Here is a 26,532-nt window from a genome sequence, read left to right as displayed (position 1 = left end):
CATTCCCTTGCCCCCTCCCTTTGCTGCGCTCCCAGATCAAAACACAACTCAGGGCTCCCCTGGTGGCGCAGTGGTTGAGAGTCCGCCTGCCGATGCAGGGGATACGGGTTCGTGCCCCGGTCCGGGAAGATCCCACATGCCGCGGAGCGGCTAGGCCCGTGAGCTATGGCCGCTGAGCCTGCGCGTCCGGAGCCTGTGCTCCGCAACGGGAGAGGCCACAACAGTGAGAGGCCCACGTACCGCAAAAAAAAAACCCCAAAAAACAAAAAACAAGAAAACACCAACTCATTGGCCACTCCAAGCGGCCGGACGTGGCTGGAGAACAACAAAACCGGGTTGATTAGTTTCACTGTCATATCATGACCCCAAACCTCACGCCCGCAGCGCCTCCAAACCAACCCAAGGATCTAAGTCAATTTGCTCTCCCAACCCGTGAGGTCTCCTCACACCTCCTTACGCCTCCTCTCTAATCATCTCTTCAAATACTTTCACAACTTCACTTAAATGTCAAACTTCCCAGGACTTTCAGAGGACAGCCACGCGCTGGCTTCTGCGCGAGCTTGGGGACGGGAGGCCGGTAAGAGGCCGTGGCAGTCGTCCCAGGAGGGGCGCGGGGGCTCGGCCTAGAGCGGTGGAGGCGCGCAAGGAGCGACATGGAGGATCTCGGGGACTGGCTGAGGGCGAGCGGAGAGCGGGCGAGGCAGGACCGCCGGTTCGGGCGGTAGGTGCGAAAACAACCGGGGTGGACGGAGCGCGCAGATCGGTACCTGGAGACGCCGGGCACGACCAGTCACCTCCAACGCCCGCCCCAGGGGCCGCGGCACCTCTCGCGTCACTCCCAGCGACGGCGACGGCGCGCGTAACGACACAGGAGCCGGCGCGACGCCTCGCGCGTCACTAGCGGCGACGGCGGCGGGGGCTTGTGACGTCAAGACGCCAACGCAGGGCGCCAGGAGGGTCCCGTGCCAAGCGCCGGCCTCGGCGCTCGCGCCCGAAGCAGCGGCGCGCTCGCCGCCCGGTCTGGCGCCCGGGGAGCTGGGCCTCCCACCGTCCGCGGTTCAGCGCTCTGGGCCGGCGCTGGGAAGCCGCTGGGACGCAGTACACACGCCCGCGCCGCGCGTCCTGACGCGCTACGTGCCGGCGCCGCCGCTTTCGCGTCATGACTTCCGGGCGCCGGGGCCGCCATCTTGCTCGCGCGGAAGCGGCGCGGCTGGGTGGGAGTCCCGAAGCGGGAGTCGCGGACCGTGCGGCCGCCGCCATGCCGTCGTCGCCGCTGCGGGTGGCGGTGGTGTGCTCGAGCAACCAGAACCGGAGCATGGAGGCGCACAACATTCTCAGGTAGTTGGGGCCTCCGCCCTGGCCCAGGGCGCCCCGTGGACGCCGGCCGACCGGCCGTCCCTCCGGCCTTCCCGGCCCGTCCTGGGCGGTTCCGGCTCCCGGACCGTGCTGGGTGGCGGCGGCCGCCGTTCCCGGCCCCGGTTCTCCCTGACCCGTGCTGGGAGGCCCAGGTTCCCAGGCGGGCGGTGCGTGGCGGCCCCCGAAGGACGGCCGAGAGGCCTCGCCGCCTCCGGGCTCTTTGGCTCCAGGGCTGAGCGCAGCGAGGAATCGACAAAATTCGGTCCGCCGCGCGGTCCCCCACGTGTGCTTAGCGTCGCGAAAAATTCACATTCTGAGCCGAAATGTTTCCGGGTCGCCGAAACCTCAGAGCTGCTAGTAAACCTGAAAGGCTGATGCTGTTCGCGTCTACTTCGTACGCACGTCTGTGTATCTGAAAATCATGGCCTCTGTAAAATGCTCAGCAGTGAGGCGGTAAGTTGCAAGACGAAGGTTAGGGTCCACGAGAGGATAGGCCGGTTGTGTCCAGGGCGTGTCGCCTTTTTATCAAATATGGAAAACTTGCGCGACAGGATCTCAGGATAGAACAAGTCGTAAAAACACGGAAATGGCCTATTTTAACTTCATGCATTTGTGTATTTGCTTCTATCTACATTTTTCAAGTCTCATGCAAAAAAATCCTTTCTCCTCCCTTGGAAAATCTCCAGTCGATAATTTCTGAACCACACGTGAGTTTGGTTTCACGTTTCAGTGCTAACTCCCTTTTTGTGACCCTGGTGTTGTATATGTTTAATAAAATTTTATTCCAGTTTGACAAATTTTTTTTCGTTCAAAATCACTTTACAGAATGTGAAATTGACCCCTTGCATTACAGTTAAAGTTTGGTGTACATGTCAACTTTGATAGTAAAAGTTGAAACTGCCTTTTCTTCCGAAGTTTCCTTATGTGGACATTACAGGACAACCATGCCTCGCTGCTTCTCCTACTACGGCAGTCAGCTTTGACTCTCCTGGGGAAATCAGAATTCTCCCTCGCCCCTCTTTTTTAATGAAGCTGGACGCACCAGGTGTCCACTATCTGCTAGTTACGAGTTTAATTCTTCCTAACATCTACCACACTGTCTGCAGTATTCAGTTAATGTTGTTTTTTGGTCTAGTGTGATATGCTTGGAACCTAACAAACCAATGTGGAGTTCGTTTCTAAACTAGAATTTTTTAAACTGTGAAGTTGTTTTAAAATTGGAAAAGTGCAAGAATTACAGTGTGCTGGATCTGATCCCCAAACTGCATTTATCTGTTCAGAGTCACTAAAAATGGTAAATTTAAGGAAAAGATTGCAAGGTTCACACTCCAGGAAAATTATTCAAGGAAAATAAAATTTACTGTCTTTAATTAGAATAACAAGTGATCTGGAGACCACCTCATTCTGCTGGTTCTGGCTGGTGATCCTTTATTTAAGCTCTTCTCTATCTGCATAACAGTTGGGGTGAAATCTTACAAAAGGAAATGTTTTTAAATTTCCTGTAGCAACTTTGTTAGTAAATCAGTTCCAAAGTCTTGCCTATCTGATAGCCCTGAGACAGTCACCGCAAGATTTAAGCCCTTGCTTAGTTCAAAGTAATTGGCACAGCCTTGGGTCTCCTGCGGAAATGAGGGTGCAGAATAGCCCCCAAATAATCACCAAGTAGGAATGCTTGTGTACTTTCACCCATTTTACTGTCTTTCTAATTTACTCATGAGAAGAGTAGGTTCAGAATGAGGGCAAAAGGAGGTAAGTTTAGGGTAACATACATTATTTGTATCATGAATGTGAAATTATTTTAGACGTGAATCTTTAATTTCTAAAATGCTTATATTTGGGGGGTGTTTTCCTTTGTTAAAATGATAGTATTTGCTTGTTGCAAAAAATCCTCGCTGTAGAAAATATAGAGGATGAAGAAGATAAGGATCACCGTACCATTTAGGTGTACATCCTTCTTTCTGGATGTTCTTGTGAACATACAGACACACGCTTAAGGGAGATCAAAACACTGTTAGGTAGTCTCTCCACAGAACGTGAACGTAGTTTGATTTCAATATTCATTTCTGCTTTTATTTTTATACATTGGATTTGAACATATTTATTCATGTTGAGTAATAGCAGTGGTTACAGAACCGTGACCCAGTACTCAGAGCAATCCTGTGCAGCAGTCACTTTGATAACCACTCCCCGTAACAGGTGGCTGGTTTTCAGTTTTATAATGTCCACATCCTTGTGCCATTTTAAGTATCTTTGTACACTTTTCTAGTTATTTCCTTGGCATAAATTGCTGAGTCAAAAGGTAGGCATATTTTACATTTTCATACATTCTGCTAAACTGCCTTCCAGAAAAGTACCTATTTATAGAATTCCCATTTCCTCACAATATGGGCATTATTTACATCTTTTCATGCTGCTGGGGCAAAAGTATCTTGCCCTTTAGTTTTAAAATTGCTATTGAGATTGAACAACTTTTTGTGTCATTTTCACTTTTGAAAATTATTTATGGCTTTATTTCAATAACTTACAGGGTTTAAAAGCATGTTTAAGAAATTTATATGATGGTTTTTGTTACAAACTAGTAGAGCTTACAAAAGATTTAGAGACTTAGGCCTTGAAGATGATTGTGAAAAGCATTTAAAAATGGTACGATAGGGCTTCCCTGGTGGCGCAGTGGTTGAGAGTCCGCCTGCCGATGCAGGGGACACGGGTTCGTGCCCCAGTCTGGGAAGATCCCAAATGCCGTGGAGCCTGCGCGTCCAGAGCCTGTGCTCCGCAACGGGAGAGGCCACAACAGTGAGAGGCCCGCGTACCGCAAAAAAAAGGTACGATAAGGGGCTTCCCTTGCAGTCCAATGGTTAAGACTCCGAGCTCCCAATGCAGGGGGCACAGGTTCAATTCCTGGTGGGGGAACTAAGATCCCACATGCTGCAGGGCATGGCCAAAAAAAAAAAACGGAAAAAAAATGTATAAGTGAAAACAGGAAAATTGTGTATGCGGTTTGGTTAAAACTAAATAAAACTATGCATAGGAAAACTTCTGAAATGAACTATCATAAGGAATGTACTTGATCATGCATGCACGCTAGGTCATTTTTTAGTGAAACCCAATTTTATTTTTGCCCCCTTGAAAATCTGCTCAGGCTGTATTTTTCTGAGAAGTCGAATACAAGTGTTAATAAATGTTGGCGTTTTCTAGAGCTAGTCATAATGTTCCCTGGGGTGATCATTTTTGATCTTTTGAGACTAAGTTGTTTGAACTACTAGTCCTGGAGCCATTCAGGTTTTTTAAGGGGTGCAGGAAGACTATGTTTGTTTCCACAGAGCCTCCTGTTGTTTGTACTCTGTGGATTAAGGTGTCCCTTTGGAGCCAATTAATTTATTTTTTTGTTCCAGACACTGTCTTAGATGTCAAAGGGCCTGCTGATTTTTGGAAGCTGTTTTTAATTGTAGCAATTCAAAACAGATTTTAAAGACAGACTTCTCTAAATTACTGTTTTCAATCATAACTTCCTGGGCAGTTTGATTTTGGGAAGATGAACAGAGAGGCTGCAGATGTGGAAGAAACAAGGTTAGAATCAGTCTCTTGAGCTCCTCTGTGCCAGGTGCTTCACAAATGCCATCTGATATCATTCTCACAACTCCTAGGATGTGCACACGTACACAGGTGAGGAGATAACACCCAGAGCAAGAAGCCCCAGCTCATGAGTGACAGCAAGGATCTGGATACAAGGGGCTCCAGTCCTGATGGACGAGTAACAGAACCGATGGGATAGAACACGAGCTGGAGGAGGATCCAGGCCGTGGGGAGCGCAGCAGTCAGCCGAGGTCCTGTGATTCTCCGGTTCGGGGTGGGGCACTCAAGACTTAATGTCATGAGTAGAGTATGTGGACCCTAGCCACACTGGGATGGAGGTACTCAGACATCCTCTCCCAGAGGGGACTGAGTCTTAGGGCTGCTGGGATCTGAACACAGGATCTGAGTGAGCCCAGGCGGCTTGACACAGCACTCTCCCAGACGGTGCTAAACTCTCCCCTTGTCTTCAACACATTTCCAGAAGCCTCTTGTCCTAAACCAGGGAGGGATTGTCCGCTATGCCCTGCGGCCCCTTTGGCTGCATTTTAGATACTTTGTTTCTGGGTACACTTGAAGAAGGTAAACTGGAAACTATCTGGGGAGGTGGAAGATTTGAAATTGTGTGTATAAGGATAGAAGAGGTGCCTACAGGGGACACATTTGCCATCATAGATTTTAAGGGACTCTGCATTATTTTTTTGCTTTTTGTCTTCAGGAGGCAGAACTAAGACCAGAAGGATTGGTTGGAAGAAGGTAGATTTCTGTTTGGATGTGAACATTGAGACGAAACTGGGTAGACCAAGCATGGTATCAGTTCCAGCAGCTAAAACATTTTCCCCTGCCTTAAGGATCATCATCTCCAACCTCTGTAGGTGAGAACAGGTCGAGCCCAGGGAAGATAGTCGAGCGGGTTCACCGTGGTTAGTAGCGCTTATTAGCTCAGTGCTGGGGCTGGAACAGCTGACATACCAGATCTTGAGGACCTACTCTGCTGGCCCTGCACCCTGGGGAGGCCGACAGTGGCCGGCAGAGCAAGCTGGCCTTCGAGAAGCCGGGGTCGAGGAAGAGCCGGCCTGGAGCAGGGACATCTAAGCAGGAGCTCTCTTGGGGGCTAAACAAAGTGGCACGTTTGACAAGCTCTGTGCGTGATGATCTCATGCTGAGAGGCCTTTTGGTTTCTTCTTGACCTTATGGGAGGGTAAGAATAAAATAAACCCTAGAAAATATTGGGATGTCCTTAGGCCGACGTTTTACTAGTGGTGACATAAACTTTACTGGAATATTAACATTTCAGGAAGTTGATCTTCCCAGGCTTGTGGCTATACCACAGTGAAACTGCAGGCAGGCGTTAAAGTGTGATGGTGCTTGAGCAGTTGATTTGTGTTGGGTAAACATGAGGTCATTGTGTAGCTAGAAACGGCTGATTAAGCAGTGGGCGATTTTACCTGTAGTAAAGGTGACTTAATGCTGGTAAGCATCTTGTGTTCTACTCAGAGACAGGTCGTTCTTTCAGAAGGTTTGTAGTGGTCTAGGATTTCAGTCTTAGCCACAATAATGCTTTGAATTAGGTTAATAACCACACTATAGAAAATAGAAAAAGATGGCATAACCCATACTGTTAATTTGGGTGTTTTCTTTTTCTTTCTTTTTTTTTTTTGCGGTATGCAGGCCTCTCATTGTTGTGGCCTCTCCCGTTGCGGAGCACAGGCTCCGGACGCGCAGGCTCAGCGGCCATGGCTCACGGGCCCAGCCGCTCCGCGGCATGTGGGATCTTCCCAGACCGGGGCACGAACCAGTGTCCCCTGCATCAGCAGGCGGACTCTCAACCACTGCGCCACCAGGGAAGCCCTGGGTGTTTTCTTGATGGGTATTCATTTTAACTTTATTATTTTACCTTTAGGCATCAGGATAACAATTGAAACAATTCTATTTCCCAAAATTCAGCATTTTTTATGATACTGTAATTTATCTTTTCTATAACTTAACATTTCTGTATTTTAACGTGTAACATAATTTCTATATCTTTCTGATAGATTTTTGATACCTATAAAGACAAGTTTGATAAATACTTGTCTGGAAGATTTGTTTAACATACAGAATAATTGGCCCCTGAGAGAAAGCCTTTTGGTGGTCAGCAATATTTTTACAGCGCTCAGTCCTCTTATGTAAGAAACACGTTGTCACTGTACATAGTCACACACAAGATGGGCTGTTTTGTCAGTTGCATGAGCTTAGAAGAAACAGGGCTTCTGTTGTTAACTGGCCTTTTTGCCACTTGTGAACATTTTATTGGGGAGGAACAAACTGGGTTTCTCTTTGCGTGTGTGGTTTAAATTCTTCTGCCAGTAAATTCCTCTTTTGGGGTTTCATTTTATTTTTAACTATGCTTGAGTAACATTTCAGGCAGTTGGGGAGGGCAGTGAGGAGAAGGCAGCTGCGGCCCCCCTCCCCCGACGGTTTCTAGTAGGAGAGACCTCACCCAGCCTTTCACAGACCTGGCAGGCGTCCTCTTAGAAGCCCTGTTAGGGATCAGCCGGGTGGAAAATGGGCCCAGGTTATCTTTGGGGTGATTTACTCTTAGGGATATGGACAGTGTTTCACTTGGACACCTAGCGCACACCTCAGCCCCCGTTGTGACAGGAGGTGAGGGAAGGAGATTGTCCACCCGGGCAGTTCAGGCTTGCTGCCCCGGCAGGACGCAGGGGCATGTGAGACCCTGTGCTGGGGCCTCTCCACCTGGGGCCTCTTGGGAACCCTGTAGGCAGCTCTTCAGTGGCACGCCTGCCCTACGCCAACCTGGAACACCCTGGGGTCCTGTCTGGGGCCTGCATCACGGGGTGCAGGAGGTGTTGGCAGCCCCCAGGCACCCCCCCGCCCCGCAGCTTGGCCATCCCTGCGCTTCCCCCGTCCTGTGTCCTGGAGGGTTACCTACTTTGTTCCCACTCCCAGAGCATCTGAGGAGAGGGATTTAGGTCTGTTTCGATCACTGCTGAATCCCCAGCACATATAGTAAAGCTCCAGAAAATACTGTTGGATCAAAAATAGAATGGCTAACCTGCCACCAGTAGAAATGGTGGTGTTTTTAAGTCTTGAAACTTTAGCCATTGGGGATTTAACAGTCTCCTTTGCTGCTGCCTGGCTAAATTAAGGCTTATTCACTATATATTTCATTAATGTATTTCAAGAGTAGTTGTGCTTGGGCTCATTTTAATAAATTTGAACTTAGGTTTAAGAGTTGGGCTCATGTAAATAAGTTCTTTAATTATGAGTAAGTATCTCAAAGGAATGACCAGAAGGAAATGACTGAGATGTAGAAATACTGATTTTTTTTTAAAAAGTGATGGAGGAACTGTGTCTAAATTAATCTTTCACTTATTTTTGTTGGGAAGCGTTTTGTTTTTCCCACTGTTCCCCAAAATGATTTTTGGGACCCCTTTTGGAGCAGGCTTCTTAGGTAGCTAGCTGAGAAAAGTGGTCTCGACCATGGTTTCTTATTCTGACCTGTAAAGGCACCATCTCTCACATATTTAACTTACTCATTATTTGGTTTCAAATGACTTGTTTAAAGCATCCACCAGAAGACAGGCCTTTCTCCCAAGATCCTGTGAACAGATACGTGGCCTTTGGAGACAGGCCCGGGGTGGCCCCAGGTGTGTGTCGAGCAGTTGCATTCACGCAGTCCCTGTGTCGCTTCCTGGCAGGGTCACACCTTGGGCTCCCTCTGCAGGGACTGGACTCAGCTCCAAGCCCTCAGGGACCTTGCTTCTGTGGGTTAGTGTTTTTCCATAGCACACGTTCCTCCCTCAAGGACCTGCTCCCTCCAGGGTATTTTTGGGGTGGGGGGCTTGGCACCTCGAGCATAAGCTCTCTGTTTCGGGCAGTTCTTGTGGAGTAGTGGCAAATCATGAACCCAGCAGACAAGCGTGGCCCACTGCTGTGTGTTCTCACGGCGCTCGTGGCCATGACCTGTTCCCGGTCACTGTCTCGGGAGAGTGACCCCCGCGCGGCTGTTGTTAAGGGGGCCTTCATCCCTGGCTTGTTGGTGCTTTGACAGAAAACCTTTCTTTTATTGTACGTACCTGACCTCGCGAGGAAACGGGTTGGGTGACGTGGTCTGTTGGGCACCTGCTGGAGCCTGTGGGTGGAGGTGTCCGCGTGGCTGGGCCCTTGCGTCCCAGCCTCCCTCCCCCCGGGGCCCGGAGCTGCACGTAAACTGGGGCCGGGTTGGTTGCGGTCCATTTACAGCTCAGGTGGCCATGGCCCCATTTACTCCTCAATCGTGCCTGCTGTCCCCTGTGTTCTCCATCACAGTGACCTCTGGGGCCTGGTTGGGGGCACAGCTCGGGCCTTCCAGGGACAGAGGGACGTGACTTGGCTTTTACCAGCTTCAGAGGACTCAGGCAATGTGTTTGACCTAAACCGGATGAGAAGCGCTTTAAAAACATGTGTCGGTGAGGCTCTTGTCACACCAGGCGCAGTGGCTGCGCTCCTTGCGTCCCTGCCCGTTCTCACAGTGACAGCAAGTGACCAGTGGATCCTTCCTGTCTTTTGTGGGAGGACAGTGACTCTCGGGCTGGGCTTCTAGAAGTGCTGTGTCTGGTGGGAGAGACCACGGGTCTTGCTCCACGGGCGCCGGGGGCCGAGTGAGGTTTCCTCCCTTATTTGTCCGCCTTTCAGCAGAGAGGGATCGGTGCCCACGAGGGATTGGGGGAGTGGCGCCGCGTGGGCTTCCCCACGCGCTGGGACGTGTGTGCACGGATGCGCTCGCTCCTCCGTGGGCCTCCAGATGCCTGTAGCGCCTCCTGCTCATGAGGACCCAAACCATCTCCAGATGTGGCCAGACACCCCTGAGCTGCAATAAAATGTACAAAAAAGCTTGAGACAGTGACCGCGGCCGCCTCAGAGCCGTCGGGGCTGGTGGGCCTGGGGCCTGCTCCCGAGTTGACGGGCAGGGATGCTTCCACACGTTATAGTGACGTATAAACACGAGGTTAGGATGAGAAGGCCGTTTCACGTAGACGCTTTGAACACTCCCCGTGTTGGCTTTCACCGCTTGTGAGTTTGAGGGAACATGGGGTCTGCAGCAGACCCCCTTGAGTGAGGATGGCGTTGGGGCCGCAGTGTGTGCGATGACCTTTCTTCCTTAAGGTGCAGTTGTGGCTCGTGGACGCTGCCTGCCAGGGAGGTTCCCTCAGTTTATTAAGAGACACTTGGCCATTCCCTTATCTCTGGCCCTCGCAGCCGGCGCCTCGAGGTAGGAGGCCGGGGGTGTGTCCCTCGGCTCCGGGGCTCTGGGGCTCCAGGAGCTCTGTTCTTGGTCCTGGGAAGCCTGCATCACGGCAGCTGGAAACCTGGACAAATGGTTTCCTTCTAGAGACCGGGACAGGAGTCAGATGTCAAGACGTTCTAGGTGAAATCTTCCCTCTACCACGTGTCCTGTGGCCATCACAGACATCCACCTCGTTCCCCTACGTTCCAGGATCCTTTGTCTTGTGTTTGGATTGGCTTCACCTAGCTTTTGTGTAACATGCTACAGGATTTTTTTAAATTTGCAAATAAAATACTTAAAGTTAAGAACTGAGAAACATGTTCTTTGAGACCAACAAAATTGTTCGTAGAGTCCATTTCCCATTTCATTTTCCTTTTTAGCATTTTGTGTCTCACTTAATCCAACTGTGATTCTCTGTCGTTTTGTGTCTTTCAGCAAACGAGGATTCAGCGTCCGGTCCTTTGGAACAGGAACTCACGTGAAGCTTCCAGGACCAGCACCCGACAAGCCAAACGTTTATGATTTCAAAACCACATATGACCAGATGTACAACGATCTCCTTAGGAAAGACAAAGAACTGCATCCCAGTGGTTGCCCTTTAACCCTGTGTGCTTGTCTCTGACAGGTGTCACCTGTGGGCACCACTCAGGGGCACCTGTGAGGCAGGGGACGCGGCGGCCCATTTGAGGTGTGCGGGGTCACTGGGTTTCTGCTCTGGTGCTCATGGGACTGTCCAGAGGTTGGAGCCACTTGGGGCCGTGGGCTGCAGTCCACGTGGACACAGGGAAGGTTGTGATATAGTATTAGAGCAGCTTAGGTGAGGAAAGCGGGACCCCGCCATCCGTGGCTTTGCACACTGCAGGTAGGTGTGCGCGTGGGTGTGCACTGGTTCACGGGCGGCTGCCTCACACTCTGGTGCTCTTTCTGGAGGGTCAGCTCATGAGAGGGCCACATTGGGTGCCGAAGGAAGCATGTTAGAAGCAGGGAATTTGAGAGGACTTGACTTCCTTTCAGGAAGAGACAAAACAGACTGTGTCTGCTTCCTAAGACTCACGGGAAAGGAAGGTATTTTAAAGCCAGATTCATGTGAATGTGACCCCAGGCTGTGGATATTAAGATCATCCTTGCCGGCTGGGTTTTGACCAGACACTTCACGGTCACCCCGGGCTGCTTTAAATTCCTGGGGCACCTCATGTTACCGTGAGTGATGGTGCTTCTCAGGATGGAGACCAGACACATCCCAAGCGAGAGGAGTATAGACACCGGGTGGAAAGCTTGCTTCATTTCGGTGTTCTTGCAATTGTGAATAAACTACGAACGTTCTCTGTACACCTATAGATTAATTAGTTAGCTGCGAGGGGCCCTGGAGGTCATTCCAGCAAAATGTACTGGACGCTGGTGGTTGCTGCACGCTCCACCCCGTGCCCACTCCTCCCCGGCTGCAAGGGAAACGTCGGGTGGGGGCATTGGGGCAGAAATGTAGGTATTTCTCGTCAGTGCCCCAGCCGGGCACTGATGCTGGGGGTCCAGGACTCAGGCCCGCCAGAACCAGCACCCCCCACCGCCCCATGCAGTCCCAAGGCCCTCCCGGGGGTGCGGGAGCCCCAAGAGACCCTGCAGTGCACCTTGCGCACACACTCCTTCCTCAGAAGGCGCAGACCACGTTAGGAGCAGCTCTGCCTACTGCCGGGGAGATGCCAGCTGTGGCCTGGGCTCCGCCTGGTGGTGCCGTGTGGTGAGAGCCGTCCTAACCTTGTGGAGAGGCGCCAGCCACGGCCGCTCCCCTGGGAAAGCTGTGATCCAACTCCAGGCTTTTGGTTCTTGCACTTCAAACTCTCTGTGTTGATAAGCTTAACTTGAGACCCCATCTAGTGAGTTGGCCAGAAATTTCTTTCGGCTTTTCTGTAGGATAAGATGTTACAGAAAAAGCCAAAAGAACTTTTTGGCCAACCCAGTATTTTTTAAGATTATTGTTAGCACCATTCGTTTTTTGTTTTTGCTGTACACAGTCCTCTCTGCTGTGGCCTCTCCCGTTGCGGAGCACAGGCTCCGGACGCGCAGGCTCAGCGGCCATGGCTCATGGCCAGTGCCCAGCCGCTCCGCAGCACGTGGGATCTTCCCGGACCGGGGCACGAACCCGTGTCCCCTGCATCGGCAGGCGGACTCTCAACCACTGCGCCACCAGGGAAGCCCACCGTTCGTTTTTTAAAGATTCTTAAACTCAACGAGAGAAACAAAAACAGATAATGCACTTACTTGTCTGTACTCCCTTAATTACTGTAAGTTAGGTCTTTTCACATCAGAGCTATTTCTGGGAATGGGCAGCATTTCCACATTGTAGACCGCATCTGGAGGGACTTTGTGCGTGCCCCTAAACGAAGGGGCACAGCCCAGCCTCTCAGAACTCAGACTCTCCTCGCGGGGTGACTGTACAGGCCCCTGGGCTCCCCGGCAGCATCCAGTCTAGGGGATGGTTGTGCCTGCTGTCGGGGCCCCGTGTAGGGAAGCTGCCTCCATAGACCCCACCACCACCACCGTGTTGGTTGCCCTTCACGAGCCTCTGGGAGGGACCGTTGTCGCTTTGCTGGCTTCACTTGGGTGGGATTCCTGCCTTCGGGGGGAGAGGGGAAGGGGCAAAACAAGGCTATGTCTGGCACTAAGCTCAGCTCTGCCTACGTCAGCCCTTGGCCTGTAACAGGAGCATCTGCCGGCATTGGGGGGCGGGGAGTCCACTGGGACACTGGCAGGATGCCAGGGGGTGGGGGGCCGGAGGCCCTGCCAACTTGGACAGGGTTGGTGATCAGGTGTGGGGCAGGGAGCCCTGCATTTCCCCATGTGCTCAGGACACAGCAGACAAGAGTTAAAAACCTAAGTCTAGCATAGAATACCTGGGCATTTGCAGAAGTGGTGGCTTTTGTAACTTACAGTGCAAAGCTAGGAAAATCTTGTCAGATGAAACCCAAGGCTAAAACAACATTGAGTGAATGTTTGAATTTTCAGGGGAGAGAAGATGCCCCTTGTTGGGCAGAGCCGGGGAGTTGAGGCCAAGTGGCCGGCAGGGACAGGTGGGCCCTGGAGACGCCTGCGGGCGTTGCCTGGGCACTGCTCTGCCCCCGTGGGCTGGGGCCTGGGACCTCGTGGTTCTTGAGCCCCCAGTGAGTTCTGGTCTGTAGTCGTTAGTATCCAAGCAGTTTATTTGTTAATTATTTGGCTGTAAATAGGGGTTTTGCTTTTGGTTTTCTCGCCACAAGCAGGAGTGGGGTTGGGTTGAGAGGCTCCGGCCTTGGTCCTACGGTGACAGGTGTGGCCACGGAGCACCTGCCCGGTGTCGCCCAGCCCTGTGAGGAGCTAGACAGCCTGGTGAGGTTTACGTTTCCCTCCCCCTGCAGGAATTGTCAATGATAGTGCAGGAAATCTGGGTTCACCTGACCCTCCCCAGACATGTAAGAGGGTCTGTCTTCTCTTCGGACGCCTCTAAGGCGGGAGCTGTCCTTGACTGTGAGACAATCTACCTGCTTCAAGTGCACGGCTCCGCGGGTCCATGGGGTGGTTCACCCAGCAGACTGTAGGATGTTTTCACCCCAGGAAGCCACCTAGCAGCTGCTGGCCCGGTCCCCGCCTGTGGCTCCGCCTCTTCTGGACGTTTCTGATCCACAGGTCGTACAACACGGGTCTTTAGGGGCTGGCTTCTGCCTAACGTCCGAAACTGAGCTGTCCTTTTGTTGTCGTCATTGAGCGGTCCTCTTTTACGTGTAAATATTCCCGTGGACCTTCAGTTTTTTCATCCCTTTGCCTTGGAGTCCTTTTGAATACAGAGCAGCTTCAAACTTGGTGTTCCATTTGGGGGCTGTAGCGTACCTCCTGTGTCAAGTTGGTGCTTCCAGATCTTTCCATTTTCTGCCTGAGCCACTTTGCACACCTGAGCTTCCTCCCGGGCTCTCCAGCATCAGTTGAGCAGAATCTGCGGCTGAACCTCAGCCTACTTGGAGCACTTTTGGGGGAAGATAAGTCATTTTCTTCTAAATGTAAGACTGGCCAACCTGTGACCTAAGGAACAGGGTCCCTGGGCCCAGTCACGGAGGAGGGGCCGCCAGGAAAGGTGAGGCTGGCAGTGTCCTCACGGCTCCAGGAGAGCTGTCTTTGGTTGGTTTTGGATAATTGCTTTGTGAGTTACAAAACCACTTGTCTTAAAAAGCAAGTGAGTGTGTGGCTGTACATATAGTTCATGTGATTTTTAATACATGGGACCAGTTGCTCCCCAAACAGTGAGTTGAAGTGCAGATATAACTAACACTTGCCCAGATCCTGGCTTTATCCTCGTAAGCGGAGGCTGCGTGTTGAACTTGTATCTAGCATACTTTCCCTCTTTCTCCTGTGGCTCTTTTGTAATTAAATACCTTTGGGGTTAGATTGTTTTTTTAACTATTTGTTTATTCATTTTCAGTTTCTCAATTTCATTGTCTTTCAGGCCTTAGATTAATTTATACGTATACTCACTTCTCCACTGTGTGATTTTTGTTGTCTTGGGGTAAAAGGTAATAATAAATGTGATTTCTAAGAGTATAAATCCCACAGCCTCCAGGCCTCCATCCTGGGTATGAGGTTAGTGGACACAGCAGCTCCGTCCTACTCAAGGCCCCTGGGCTTTTCCAGAACCTTGTTCTTGGGGTCTCATCAGACCCTCCTCACCTTCTCGTGCTGCGCTCAGTGGCGTGGGGCGGCTGCCCGGCCCCCGGCCCTGCCCTGAGGACGCTTGCTGCGCTTCAAGTCCAGGCCCCTTGGGCTCCCACCCTCAGCGTGTCCTGCCTGACCCCCGTCGCGGACGGTCCCTGGTCACCTTCACTGGCCCTGTGCGTGCCTGGCGTGAGCTCGCCTATCTGACCCCATCTCATTTCACCCTGGTTGGCAGCTGTGGTTTCAGGTGGTTCCTGAAAACAGTGTCTCTTAACATTTGAGTGTGTTCCTAAGCCAGACACCGATTCCCAGGGAAACTCTGATCTAGTTTTACTGATGCTTAAGTTTTTGGATTTTAGAAAAGCAGTCAGGCTTAAAATAAAAGTTAAGGCCTTCAGGTATTTCAGATGAGGCCAGAAGAGAAGCTTGCAGGTCTGACAGGCGTTGCCGCGGGTCGAGCAGCTGGCTGCCCAAGGTGGCCGCGGGGTCCCTCCTGAGGCGGCAGTAGGGGCAGGTCGGGCCTGGTCCCCACAGCCTGCAGCAGGTGGGGCGCAGACGCAGCGCGTAGCCGGTGGGTGACGCCACAGCCCGCGCTGGTGGGTTCACTTTGGGGACCTGGGTGGCGAGGCCATTGCAGACCACGCCAGAGCTCCCGCCACCAGCCTCAGGAGCGGTGGGGCCTCGTGACGGCTTGTGGTGAATCGGCTCTTCATGTTCGAGGGTCCCAGCAGTCGCCACAACCCTTTGAGAGTATTTCAAGCCCAAAGCTGTTTGCTGTCGGCCTTGCTCACGCCCTGGTGTGCTGAGGGCGCCGCTCCCACGGCTGGTGGCTGAGTGTGTTCTCGTGACCACACCCAGCGGCTGCAGCGCCGCCCGCCCGCCCACCCACCGGCTCCAGGGAGCAAGGGGCCGATTCAGAGCCATGGGGGGCTGCAGTTGGGCCCCTGTGCTGCCCCAGCCCCGTGGCTCGAGGGAGACCTCTTGCATCCGTGCTGCTTAACGCTTTGCCGTGAAAACACAGACTGGGTGTCTCCATCCATAACAGGTGAGGGGTTGTCAGGGTTCCCTGGCGGGGGGAGCAGTAGTCAGCCTCTGGCCCCCTCCCGTTGGCACCTGGCATGTGTCTGGAGTCTGAATTCGAGGTGGCCGTGGCCTGTGGCCAGCGTTGGAGGGCTGGCTGGCCAGTGGGAATCTGGGTGAACTGTGACAGCTCCGAGGTCGGAGGCCGGGTGGGCATCAGGAACGCGCTCCCCGCCCGCCTCAGGGCAGGGCTTGTGAGGAGGTGTGGGAGTGGGCTGGGCAGGCCTTGCTGCGGGTGGGTGTGGGTCTAGGTGCCAGCACCGCGTGGGTACAGCTTTCCCCTTGGCCCTGAACCCTGACAGGGTCCAGCCACGTCCACCTCAGCACTGACCGCTCCTCGTGTGGATGGGGACTGAAGGAGTGAGTACACCAGTGGCCTTGTGCCCAAGCTGCGTCGCCAGCAGGTGCCCCAGACTCCTGCCCCCGAGATGCCCCGTCCACACATGAACCTGCACCTTCCCGATGCCGTCCTCTAAAGCGAGGGCCTTGAGCAGGGCGTCTTTGGGGACACACATGCTGGAAACTAGAGAAGCACTGTCATGGGGGCCTTCGGGGAAGGTCTGGGTCGCACGTCCATGTCTGAGGGCAGGGCCTCTGCCTGGCACGGGGTTGGGCTCGAGGAATCTGGCCCCAAAGCACCATCTCCGCGGACACTTCATGGAGCATCTCCCTGGCCCGTGGGTGTCACCTGTAAGCTTTTGAACTCCGCCGTCGGCCTTTCCCTGGCTCGTGTGCAGGAGCACAGCCACCCCGCCCCAGCCCCATCAGGACAGGCAGGGCGTCACCATGACCACCAGAATAAGAATGGACAGTCTGTCAGGACAGGCTCTGCCAGGCCGTGTCGGGCAGCCCTTGGTGTGTCCCCGGTAGCTGGGGACGCTCGGCAGTACTCCTCCTCTCTGCTGCTTCCTGCCTGGGAGGCTCGCGGCCCTTCCTCTGCTGCTGTGTTTCTCAGAGGCCTCTCCACCCTGGCTGCTCCCGCGGGTCCCCACGGGGAACCCTGCTGGGCACAGGTGGGTTGGTTTGCAGTGACCACTGGCCTCTTGGACCAGCCCCCCACCCTCCCTCCATCTTAGCCAGACGGTTTGGTTTCTTGTGCAAACTGCGTGGTCTTGGGAACGCCAAGCTTGGCCAGGGCTCGGCAGGGAGCACGGGGGGTCATCCAGGGATGTCTGGGTTGGTGGCCACCCTGGGCTTGGTGCTGTTCCTGCTTAAGTCACTCAGTAAGTGGAATTTCAGTGAGGGCGGGGGTCATTTTATGTTTCCTTGAACTTAGTGTTTGGGGTGGATCTCGGGCGCTGCTGGGAGGTGGGCGGTGGACGGCCAGGAGATCGGCACCCAGAGCACCACCACGTCGTTCCCCCACCACACACACACATACCCCCGCTGCCCTGTGACGTTTGGGATTTAGTCTGATTTGAACCATTCATGTAGAAATGATTTGGTATTTGCAGACTAATTCATGATCTGAGGGTTTTTTCTCAAAAAGTAAGTTAATTTTCACTAAAATGCTCCAGCCTAGGACTCAGGTTTTCTCTTGTTTTGAGATTAAAATTTTTATGATGTCACACAGCTGGAGGCTAGGTATGTGTCTATTTGAAACAAAACACTAAGACTAAAGATATTTTTGCCATTGCATTTTTATTTATCCAGCCAATTTATTTAAAAAATATTTTCTTGAGCTTCCTCTCAAATTTAAATAAATGTAGCATTTTACCCTATTTGGACAAGTGGTCTACCACATTTATTTATTTTTTTTAAATAAATTTATTTATTATTTTTGGCTGCGTTGGGTCTTCGTTGCTGCACGCGGGCTTTCTCTGGTTGTGGCGAGCAGGGGCTACTCTTCGTTGCGGTGCGCGGGCTTCTCATTGCAGTGGCTTCTCTTGTTGTGGAGCACGGGCTCTAGGCACGCGGGCTTCAGTAATTGTGGCACACGGGCTCAGTAGTTGTGGTTCACGGGCTCTAGAGCGCAGGCTTCAGTAGTTGTGGCGCACGGGCTTAGTTGCTCCACGGCATGCAGAATCTTCCTGGACCAGGGCTCAAACCCATGTCCCCTGCATTGGCAGATGGATTCTTAACCACTGCACCACCAGGGAAGCCCTACTTGTATTATTTAAAGTCTGCTAAAGCCGCACCTGGTTAGACGGTGTTGTCTGTCTCTGCCATCTGTCCCCTTCAGGCTGACTTAAGGCGGCTTCTGAGGTTGGGTTTCTGAGGAGGAGACATTGGACTGGAGGGTTGCAGAGTCTGCTTTCTGGCTGTCACTGTTTTGTTTTGTTTCTAACACCATTGTGCAGGGAGTGTTTCCTTTGAAGAAGAGGGATGGCGGGTTCTTACCTCCCGGGCCCCAGGCCCCGTGCGGAAGAGGCCAGGCGAGCAGAGCCCTTAGGATGCTGTGCCCGTCCCGGGAGGGCTGGTGGAGGGGCCCTGGTTGATCAGACGGGTGAGTGTTCCTCGCCTGCCAGCCCAGGCTGTGTTCTTTGCGGGGGTGGGGTGGGGGGTGGCAGCTGCCCTCTGGGGGGCTCCACACGACCGGAACGTGCTCTGCAAGCCCGGCCCGTGACTAGTGTGTATAGAACATGATTACGGGTGAAACGTATTTGCTACTTCCCAATTCATTTTTGGCTGACATTGGCCCAACCAAAGCGACCTCGCTGCTACGCTGCAGTCTGGGAGTTGTAGTCGCTTCTCTGCTTCGGTTTGTCCTGCCCCTTCCTGGCTGCCTGTGGCCCTGCTCGCCCGGCCCCAGTCCCGGCCCCACGGGCGGTTCACCAGAGAGAGACTTCTGGTCCCTGTGGGCCTCAGGCCGTTTGGAGCACCCCCTTTGCACGTGCTACTCAAGAGGTTTGTTTTTCTAATTTTCATCATTATTTTTCTACGTGATACCTGTTCCAAAAAACGGCCCGGTTATGCATCCCGTGGCTCCCTGCGCTGTCCTCCGGGGTGTCCTTTGTGCAGCACGCGTGTCTGTGGCACCCAGTTTGTTCTTAAGTTTTCTGTCTGGGGATGTGGCCGTTTCACAGACACGAGGTTGTCACCCGTCCTACCTCCCCCAGTGGCCAGTGACTGTGCTTCTCGGGCTTGTGCTTTTCACGAGGCCTTATGAGGCTAACGGCTCTGACACAAAACCCTGGGGGTGTCGTGACAGCAGACTGTCGGTGGCACAGGGAAGGCGTGGGTGAGGGCTGGACCCGTGCAGCCACGGTTGGTGCCCATCTGAAATGAAGGTGGCAAGGTTGTCGTTAGGTAGTGAGGCTAGAATTTGAGCAAAATGATATGATTGTTCCCAAGATGGGGTGGGAGGCCCGTTTCCCTGCAGAGCTGCGCATCCGCTCAGTGCCCAGGAGGCTTCATGTGCAGGGAGGGGGCTCCTGGCTGCCTCCTCCTCCCCCGGGACGGGCACCCCAGAGGGAAGCCCCACAGGTGGGCAGGGCTCTGAGTGGATTCTTGAATCCAGCAGAGAAGAGCGCAGGGCCGCTGACCAGGGGTCCAGACTCCTGGGTTTGGAGTTGGGAGGTCACTGTGGGCTTCCAGAGGCACGAGGTCCTGCTTACCTTGGTGCTGTGCTCGGCCCAGTGGGTTTGCAGAAGCCCCAGCTCTTGCCCGTGGCTGGCCAGTGGTCACCCGTCCAGGCCGGCGAGTGCCTGAGCTCCGCCAGCCGGAGGCTGGTCCTTGTCTTCGAGGACCTTCCCCCAGAGGCACTTGGGCCCCTGAGTGAGGAGTTTTGCATCTTCTGTTTCAGTTGGATCAAGCTCAGAACCGGAAGTAGAATTAGGTTGGAGGATGCCTGGGACGAGCATGTTCTGGGGCCACAGCCCACCTGGCCAGCCCCAGCCATGGGATTTGGGTTCACACCCCAGGCTAAGCCTCGAAGCAGGAAACGCCTGGTGCCGTTTGGGGGCAGAGGTGCTGATGCTGATGGACCAGAACGTCCTTGGGCTCCGTTTGGTCAGCCTCCGAGGAACAGCTCGGACGAGGGCATCCTCTCGGTGAAGCACACACCGCAACGGTCCAACCAGGGCCTGCCCGAGCCGCCCCCCGCCCACTCCATTCCCAGAGCCCCAGTGCGGGGGCAGAGCCGGGCTCCCGGGCCTGGCTGTTGGGAGAGAACATGGGTGGTGGCAGCCGGCGGGCCTCCGAGGCCACTTGCCGGAAGCGCCTTCCCGACAGGGCTCGGTTGGCACTGCCCCGGCCCCCTCACCCTCTTCCTCGGGTTTCTGACTCCACCTGGAGATCCTGCTTCTGTTCTCGGTGTTCCGAGGCTGCCTCTGCCCAGGTTTGTCTCCATCACGTGCGCTGGGGGATGTTTGTGGGCGACCAGGCTGAGCTGTCTCACCTCCGACCCTGGGAAGGGAAGCGCTTCTGTCCGTGGGGGAGCAGGAGCCTGGCCGGTCCTCGGCAGAGGCCTGGGCCCTGGGCTGGGAGGGGCGCGGGGGCGTGGGCTCCACCGTTACACCTCCGAGGGAGCGTCTGACCCCGTGTGTGGGTTCTGTGGGCGCCTTACCCCTGCCCTGGAATCGGCCCGTCCATCTCCTCACTGGTCCGGCCCCAGCCTGTGCCCTCAGCCACCTACCTTCACAGGGAGCGTCTCTCCTTTGACCCCAGGTTCCCTGCTCTGTGCCGGCCTGGCTCCCTCTGCCCGCCTCCCGGGCCCTCCTTGTCTGCCGGGAAGCAGAGCCGCAACCTCGCCGAATCCACCCACACGGCTGGGCCGCGGCAGCAGGAGGAATGGTGTGCGTGCGCTCCAAGGGCTCGGGAAGGCGATGCCTTGGGCGCCCGGGAGTCACGGCCGCCAGACGCACTGTCAGGCCCGTACCTCTCAGCATCACTGTTGAGACAGAAGCGTTCAGCTGAACCTGTTTTCCGTGCTGAGCCCACATATGTAGGATGAACTCGTGGTTGGGGGCTAAACCTCACATCCGAGAAGTTACCTTGAACTAGAACAGACTGGAGCCCTCGGGCACCCGGATCAGAGCAGGTTCTGCCATCCCGGGCGGGCAGCCTCCAGGCCCAGGTCCTGGCTCGAGGCCGGTCTGTGGTCCCTTTGGGTGCATCTCAAACCCTCCAGTATGTTTGCCTTTTGCCCTTGAACTTTGGACACGAGCCCCCTGTGCCTGCTGTGTGCCCCTCAGGACAGTCCCTGGGCCCATCCTGAATCTGAGTGCCCCCCGCGGAGTCGCCCCGGCAGGCTGGCCGGTGCCCACGTAGCAGTTCCGAGAGCACGTGCTCTCCGCCGACAGGCTCCGCACCGTTTGATGGGTGGGACCCCAGGGTGTTTCGGAATGATCCTTTGTTGTCGTACTTCCCGTGGCAGCAGACAGAACCTCTCATCTTTCGGGGCCCCCACCCTTGAGGAGCTGCGGATCTGCACCGCAGAGGAGGTGCCCACGCCGCCCTTCGTCTGTCCCAGGTGAGAGGGGGAGACCCGCCCTCGGAAGGTGCAGCGGCTCCAGGCGTGAGCTGGGGTGCACAGCTGCAGCCCGGGAGACGTGGGGCCCAGACACCGCGTTCTCTGCCCGCACCCACCGGGGCCTCCGTCCGCCTGGGTTGGGCTCTTGAGCCAGCTTTCCCCGCCCGGGGGGTTTATTTCTGACAAGCGTGTGGGCTCACAGGGAGGCCCCAGCAGCTCTCCCTCCCTCAAGGAGGCTTCCTGCCTCGGCAGGTCGGTGGCCCTTCACCCACTGTGGTCGGCCAGGTCTGCCCCTGCCTCCGGGCCCAAGGTCGCTGTTGGCTGCAGGAGCACCCGTGTGGGGTGGGAGTGGTTCTAGGGACCTAACATGTCCTTCCCACCTGGCAGGGCCCCAGGGGGTGGTCCTGGCTGCCCAGCTCCCTTGCAGCTCTGGTCCATGGGCTTGGCCTTGATGTGTTCGGTGCAGATGCCTCGAGTGGCCAGGGCCCTGCAGGTCGTGGCTCAGCTAGGAGCGCTCGGCCCCTGAGTCTGCAGCATCCCAACCTCCTTGGGGTGAGCACGCTCCCTGCCTCCCTCCCTCCCTCCCTCCATGCACAGAGCGTGGGCCTTCCCTCAGAAGCCAGACCCTAATGAAGGCTTTGTCTTGGTGGCAGACAGCTGTTGCCATCGTGATCCCCACTTTTCCTGTCTCACCGTGGTGTGAGGCGGGAGTTCACGCGGGTCCCTGGGAATCCAGTGTTTCGTGGCTTCCTCCTCAAGGACCCACCCCCGCACCCAGCATGCGCTGTCCTTGGTCCTGCATGGCACAGCCTGGGCCCTGCGTCTCCGGGATTTGCCAGGAAATAGTCTCAAAAGGTCCCTGTTACTCCTTGTTACTCAGTTGAAGGTGAGGCTTTGGTCTCTGAACTAGGCCTTTTGTCCTCAGTTACGTGCAGCTGACTTTCATCTGTTACATCATCTGTGTGCATAATTGAGGGTCAAGGAAACAAGGAGGGGGCTTTGCAAGACCTGCTGGGGACCCTGAGGAGCCCCCCGAGCACCTGGTGGCCTCCCCTCCGAGGGAGCCATCCCCATGAGCCTTGGTGTCACCTGAAGCCGGGCTGTCTGGGTGGCCGGTCTCAGAGCCACTGTGGGAGTGCAGGGAGCCTCCACCACCAGCCCTGCACCACGCGGGGCCTCCCTGGCCCGTGTCTTTCTGCCGGATGTAGATGCCAGGTGTCTGAAGGACCAGGTTCGGGGGAGGAAGACCTAGATGTAGCAGCGCAGCCGCTGTGGGCAGCCAGGAGGTGGCAGCGCCAGCCCGGGGACGCAGGCCAGTGTGAGGTGGCCGTGGTGGTTAGGCTTGTCTGACAAATGGCAAGAGCCAAAAGCGCCCCCAGCTACGGGCAAGTGTCTTTTCAAGTGAAAACTCTTAATTAAATGTATTTTAAAAGCCGCTTTCACCATCCAAGAAGGTAGGAAATGTATTTTGAGTAATACGAGCTTATTGAAATAAACTCTCCTAACTTAAAATCTGGGAAAGACAGTAAATGTATCCCTCAGAGCTCCTAAGTCAGCTCGTCTGTGTCCCTGAGTGGAGTGGGTAACGTGCTTGTTCCAAACTATCCGGATTGACCCTTAGAGACCACAGGCTTCGTCTTTGGGGCAGTGAGCCCTCTCCTGGGGCCGAGGACACAGCCATCGGGGTTGGGGGTGGGGGTGGAGTCCTGTCTGGAGGGTCCCAGAGGAGGCACTTCCAGCTCAGGGCCGCCTGCTTGGCACAACCTTGACTGCAGGACCTGTGTGGCCCATCCGAGCTCCGAGGGGCTCGGCCCTTCCAGGTCCCGGGCCTGGGCTCCCTTCACTCTGCTCTCAGTTCACCCAAGGCTTCTCCCTCCTGGACACTCTTTGTGTCCTTTCTTGGGTGGGCTTCCGGATTTCCTCACTGCCACGCTGAGCCAGGCTTGGGATTGGGCTTCCAGGTTAGCTTTGTCTTTGCCGAAGGACTTGGGTTCAGCATGGGCGTTTGCCGAGACTCTGCAGGGCGGAAACGGCCATCGGTGACTTCCTGGCGGCCCAGTGGTTAAGGCTCTGAGCTTCCACTGCAGGGGGTGCAGCTTCGATCCCTGGTCGGGGAAACAAAGACGTGGGAGAAGGCTGCAGACACTAGGTCTGCTTTCTGGAGAGGCGTGGGTCAAAGGGCAGCCGGTAGGCTGGTCTGGGGGCAAGCATCCTCACCTGACTTGTCCCCGGTGGGGTGGGGGATCACAGCCCAGCCTGCCCCCACGTGCCTCCGTGCCTCCCGTCACCCTGATGCTCCTGCTGGTGGGGGGGGCGGGGGGGCTGCACCTACGCGGATGCTGGGGAGGGTGGGGCCTTTATCCAGAGTTCCTTAACTCGGGCACTCAGCTACACGCAGAATGGCATTTTACACATGCTGGACAGAAATAAGAGGATCAAGCCCCGGCCAGAAAGGTTCCAGAACTGCAAAGATCTGTTTGATCTGATCCTCACCTGTGAAGAGCGGGTGTACGACCAGGTGGTAGAAGGTAAGCGCAGCAGCTCCAGCGCCCGGCCCTGCGCCGTGTCCTCTGTCCTGCTGTGCGTCCAGCGCCTCTGAGGCAGCCGGGCTGTCCTGTGCGCGGTGTCTGTTCCTGGCCCAGGGCTGGAGAAGGGTTCCTGGTGCGTCTGTGGGCTCCGGCAGGCAGGGGAAATCGGGCAAGGCCACAGAGAGGTGGACAGAAGGCCCCTGACCTGTGTGGGCCCTGGGAGGGGGGTGGGGGCAGGAGGTGGTGGCCTTTGGGCGGATCGTGTTCACCAGGGCAAAACCACCTGTGCTGGCCAACAGCATAGTGCGGGCTTAGGGCCTCTGTGGCACAGAAAGAGCACGTGTGGTGCGCAGGGACCGGGGCCTGGTGCTTTGTAAGTGAGGGTGCTGTCAGCTGCTCTCCCGCGGGACAGGCTGGAGTTCACGGGTGACCAGGTGGCCTGGGGTCCAGCTTCTGAGCGCGAGCTTTCCTGCGGTCCCAGCCGTATTCGGCGTGAGGCTCCTCGCGGGGTGGGGTGGGGAGGGGAGTGCTCGGCCTGGTCAGATGCTCTGATGTTGGTCCTTAACTGTATCCCCGAAGGCCGGGGAAGGCTGGGCAGCACACAGCCTCCTGAGCTCTGTTCTGAGGCCTCTGACTTCGTCCTCTTATCACGGTCAGATCTGAATTCTAGGGAGCAGGAGACCTGCCAGCCTGTGCATGTGATCAATGTGGACATCCAGGACAACCACGAGGAGGCCACCCTGGGGGCGTTCCTCATCTGTGAGCTCTGCCAGTGCGTGAGTATCGGGCCCTGGGCGGGCGTGCCTCCCACACACAAGGGCTTCAGCATGAACGCGACAAGCACACCACTCGGTTCACGGTCCGCTTATTGCCAAACCTTAAAACCCGTAAATGCAGAGGTGCCCACAGGTGAGAGTCGCTGAGTCAGCTTTGGCTAAAGAATCCACCTTTGAGCGTTTTAAGTTGATCGCAGTGGTGAGTGACCTGCCCGGGTCTGGCTTCTGTGGAGATGGCTCCCAGGACTTAGGCCCGCTGCCAAGACCCCAAACAGCTAGAGGAGCCTGGGAGCCCCCAGAGATGGCGTCAAAGGGCTCTGGTCCTCTTCTGCCCCCGCACTTCTCATTGCAGACGTCCAGCCCTCCCTGAGTGGCCCTGGGCATCTTCCCTTGTGCAGGAAACCCCAAGAGCTTTTGCAGCCACTGTGCAGCTGTGCTCAGAGCCAAACATTTCCTCTTAGATGTGACAAAAGGACCTACCCAACTCATATGTCTTGTCATATCTTCGGCCTGTGGCTTCTGCATTTAGGCCAACTAACGTGAGTGATAGAAAAATGAAGAAAACGAGGCTTAGCCAAGAAGTCTGGAGACAGGCAGGCCTGGATGGGTTTGCTATGTGAGGGGCCCAGGCCCCTGCTCTCTTGTTACTTTGCCCAGCACAGCTTCTGTTCCCAAGGCGTCTCATGGTCCAAGGTGGCTGCTGAAGCTCCAGCAGTTGTTCCCATGATCTGGCCATCGCGCAAAAGACAGGGCTGAAGGGGATGACACGTCCCAGAAATAGCACACGTGACACCCACTTGGGTCCGGCTGGCGAGAGCTTGCAGAGGAGAGGCACTGCTCACAGGCCGAGACCGGGGGCAACGAGGTGCCTCGGCCGCAGGGCAGCCCCTGCCAGGACAGGCGGGCTGAGGAGCTGGCCCCGACCACGCTGGGGCTGTCCCCTGGCAGGGCCGCCTCCTTCCAGCGCAGTGGTTCTCCACCAGGGGACGTCTAGCCGCACGCACGGTGGGCCTCACAGCCGGGAGAGACACCCCTGGCAGCTGGCGGGTGGGGCCACAGGTGCTGCTCAACCCCCCACAGCGCCCAGGACGGCCCCTGGGCTTCCTCGCTGGCGGACTGCGGGCCCACGACGGTACCGTCTGGGTCGGGTCTGCTCGTTTTCAGGGTGGGGACAGTGCAGGCGGCGAGCGTCTGCAGTGCGCCTATGTGTGGCACCTGAGGCCACCCTCCCTGCTGCAGCCGCTTCTGTCTCGTCCCTGTCGGGCTCCCCTCGGCCCCGCACGCACGGGCGGCACCAGGCCGGGTTGGGGTGGGGCTGCCTGTTGGGGGCGGGCGGCTCAGTGCGGCTCTCCTGTGGCTCCAGATCCAGCACACGGAGGACATGGAGAACGAGATTGACGAGCTGCTGCAGGAGTTTGAGGAGAAGAGCGGCAGGACCTTCCTGCACACCGTCTGCTTCTACTGATGGCCCGCCGCCTGCCTGGAGCCATCTTGCTGAGCTTCCTTTTGTTAATACTTCTTCCTTCCTGATATTTGTTTTTACCTTTAGGTATTCTGCCGGTGGACGGTAGCAGTGCCCAAATAAACTGTACATATGAAATGAGAAGATATACATAAATGCCAGATTACAATCAAGTTTTTCCCATCCCACTTTTACTTATGAGTGGGATGTTGATTATAGTTTTTTTTCTTTAACCAAAAAAGAAAAAAACGGTTGATAGCACATTTCCCCCCAGCCATCTGCCTCTCACTGAGCGCCCCTTTCCTGTCTCCCCTAACTGGATGCAATGTACAAATCCCTGAATAAAGCAACAGACTGTACTTTTTGGGAAAAAACCTGCCATCGTCTAATCAGTAGATGTT

General features: G+C 55.2%; 2 protein-coding genes across 5 annotated transcripts; both read left to right on the top strand.

Annotated features, from left to right (window-relative positions):
* Positions 1-993: 993 nt before the first annotated feature.
* On the top strand, positions 994-26,507 carry SSU72 (SSU72 homolog, RNA polymerase II CTD phosphatase). Of its 2 annotated transcripts, XM_060088805.1 has the most exons (6): positions 5,016-5,180; positions 5,645-5,801; positions 10,634-10,777; positions 23,754-23,893; positions 24,551-24,669; positions 26,033-26,507. In XM_060088805.1, exons 2-6 carry the CDS (start codon positions 5,734-5,736, stop codon positions 26,132-26,134), a joined length of 573 nt encoding a protein of 190 aa, XP_059944788.1. In that variant the 5' UTR covers positions 5,016-5,180; positions 5,645-5,733; the 3' UTR covers positions 26,135-26,507. The 2 variants fall into 2 exon arrangements, with proteins under 2 accessions (XP_059944787.1, XP_059944788.1); XM_060088804.1 differs by lacking the exons at positions 5,016-5,180; positions 5,645-5,801 and adding an exon at positions 994-1,338.
* Positions 10,784-23,646, top strand: LOC132483485 (uncharacterized). Of its 3 annotated transcripts, none has more exons than XR_009531074.1 (4): positions 10,784-10,886; positions 18,253-18,398; positions 19,698-21,365; positions 21,832-23,646. XR_009531074.1 is itself a non-coding variant. In XM_060088803.1 (3 exons), the coding sequence occupies exon 3, from the start codon at positions 19,792-19,794 to the stop codon at positions 20,788-20,790; it is 999 nt and encodes a 332-aa protein (XP_059944786.1). In that variant the 5' UTR covers positions 10,784-10,886; positions 18,253-18,398; positions 19,698-19,791; the 3' UTR covers positions 20,791-23,646. The 3 variants fall into 3 exon arrangements, 1 of the variants encoding a protein (XP_059944786.1); XR_009531073.1 differs by having other exon boundaries at positions 21,753-23,646; XM_060088803.1 differs by having other exon boundaries at positions 19,698-23,646.
* Positions 26,508-26,532: the final 25 nt, after the last annotated feature.

Source organism: Mesoplodon densirostris, chromosome 2 (genome assembly GCF_025265405.1).
Source record: "Mesoplodon densirostris isolate mMesDen1 chromosome 2, mMesDen1 primary haplotype, whole genome shotgun sequence".
NCBI lineage: Eukaryota > Metazoa > Chordata > Mammalia > Artiodactyla > Ziphiidae > Mesoplodon > Mesoplodon densirostris.
The sequence above is the reverse complement of the archived record's forward strand: the minus strand, read 5'-3'. Positions and strand labels throughout refer to the sequence as shown.

Excerpts from the sequence above, each read along its gene's own strand:
- SSU72 (XM_060088804.1), top strand. The coding sequence starts at position 1,160 with ATGACTTCCGGGCGCCGGGGCCGCCATCTTGCTCGCGCGGAAGCGGCG. Across the intron at positions 1,339-10,633 it reads GAGGCGCACAACATTCTCAG|CAAACGAGGATTCAGCGTCC; the intron begins GTAGTTGGGGCC and ends TGTGTCTTTCAG. Across the intron at positions 24,670-26,032 it reads TCTGTGAGCTCTGCCAGTGC|ATCCAGCACACGGAGGACAT; the intron begins GTGAGTATCGGG and ends CTGTGGCTCCAG.
- LOC132483485 (XM_060088803.1), top strand. The coding sequence starts at position 19,792 with ATGGGATTTGGGTTCACACCCCAGGCTAAGCCTCGAAGCAGGAAACGC.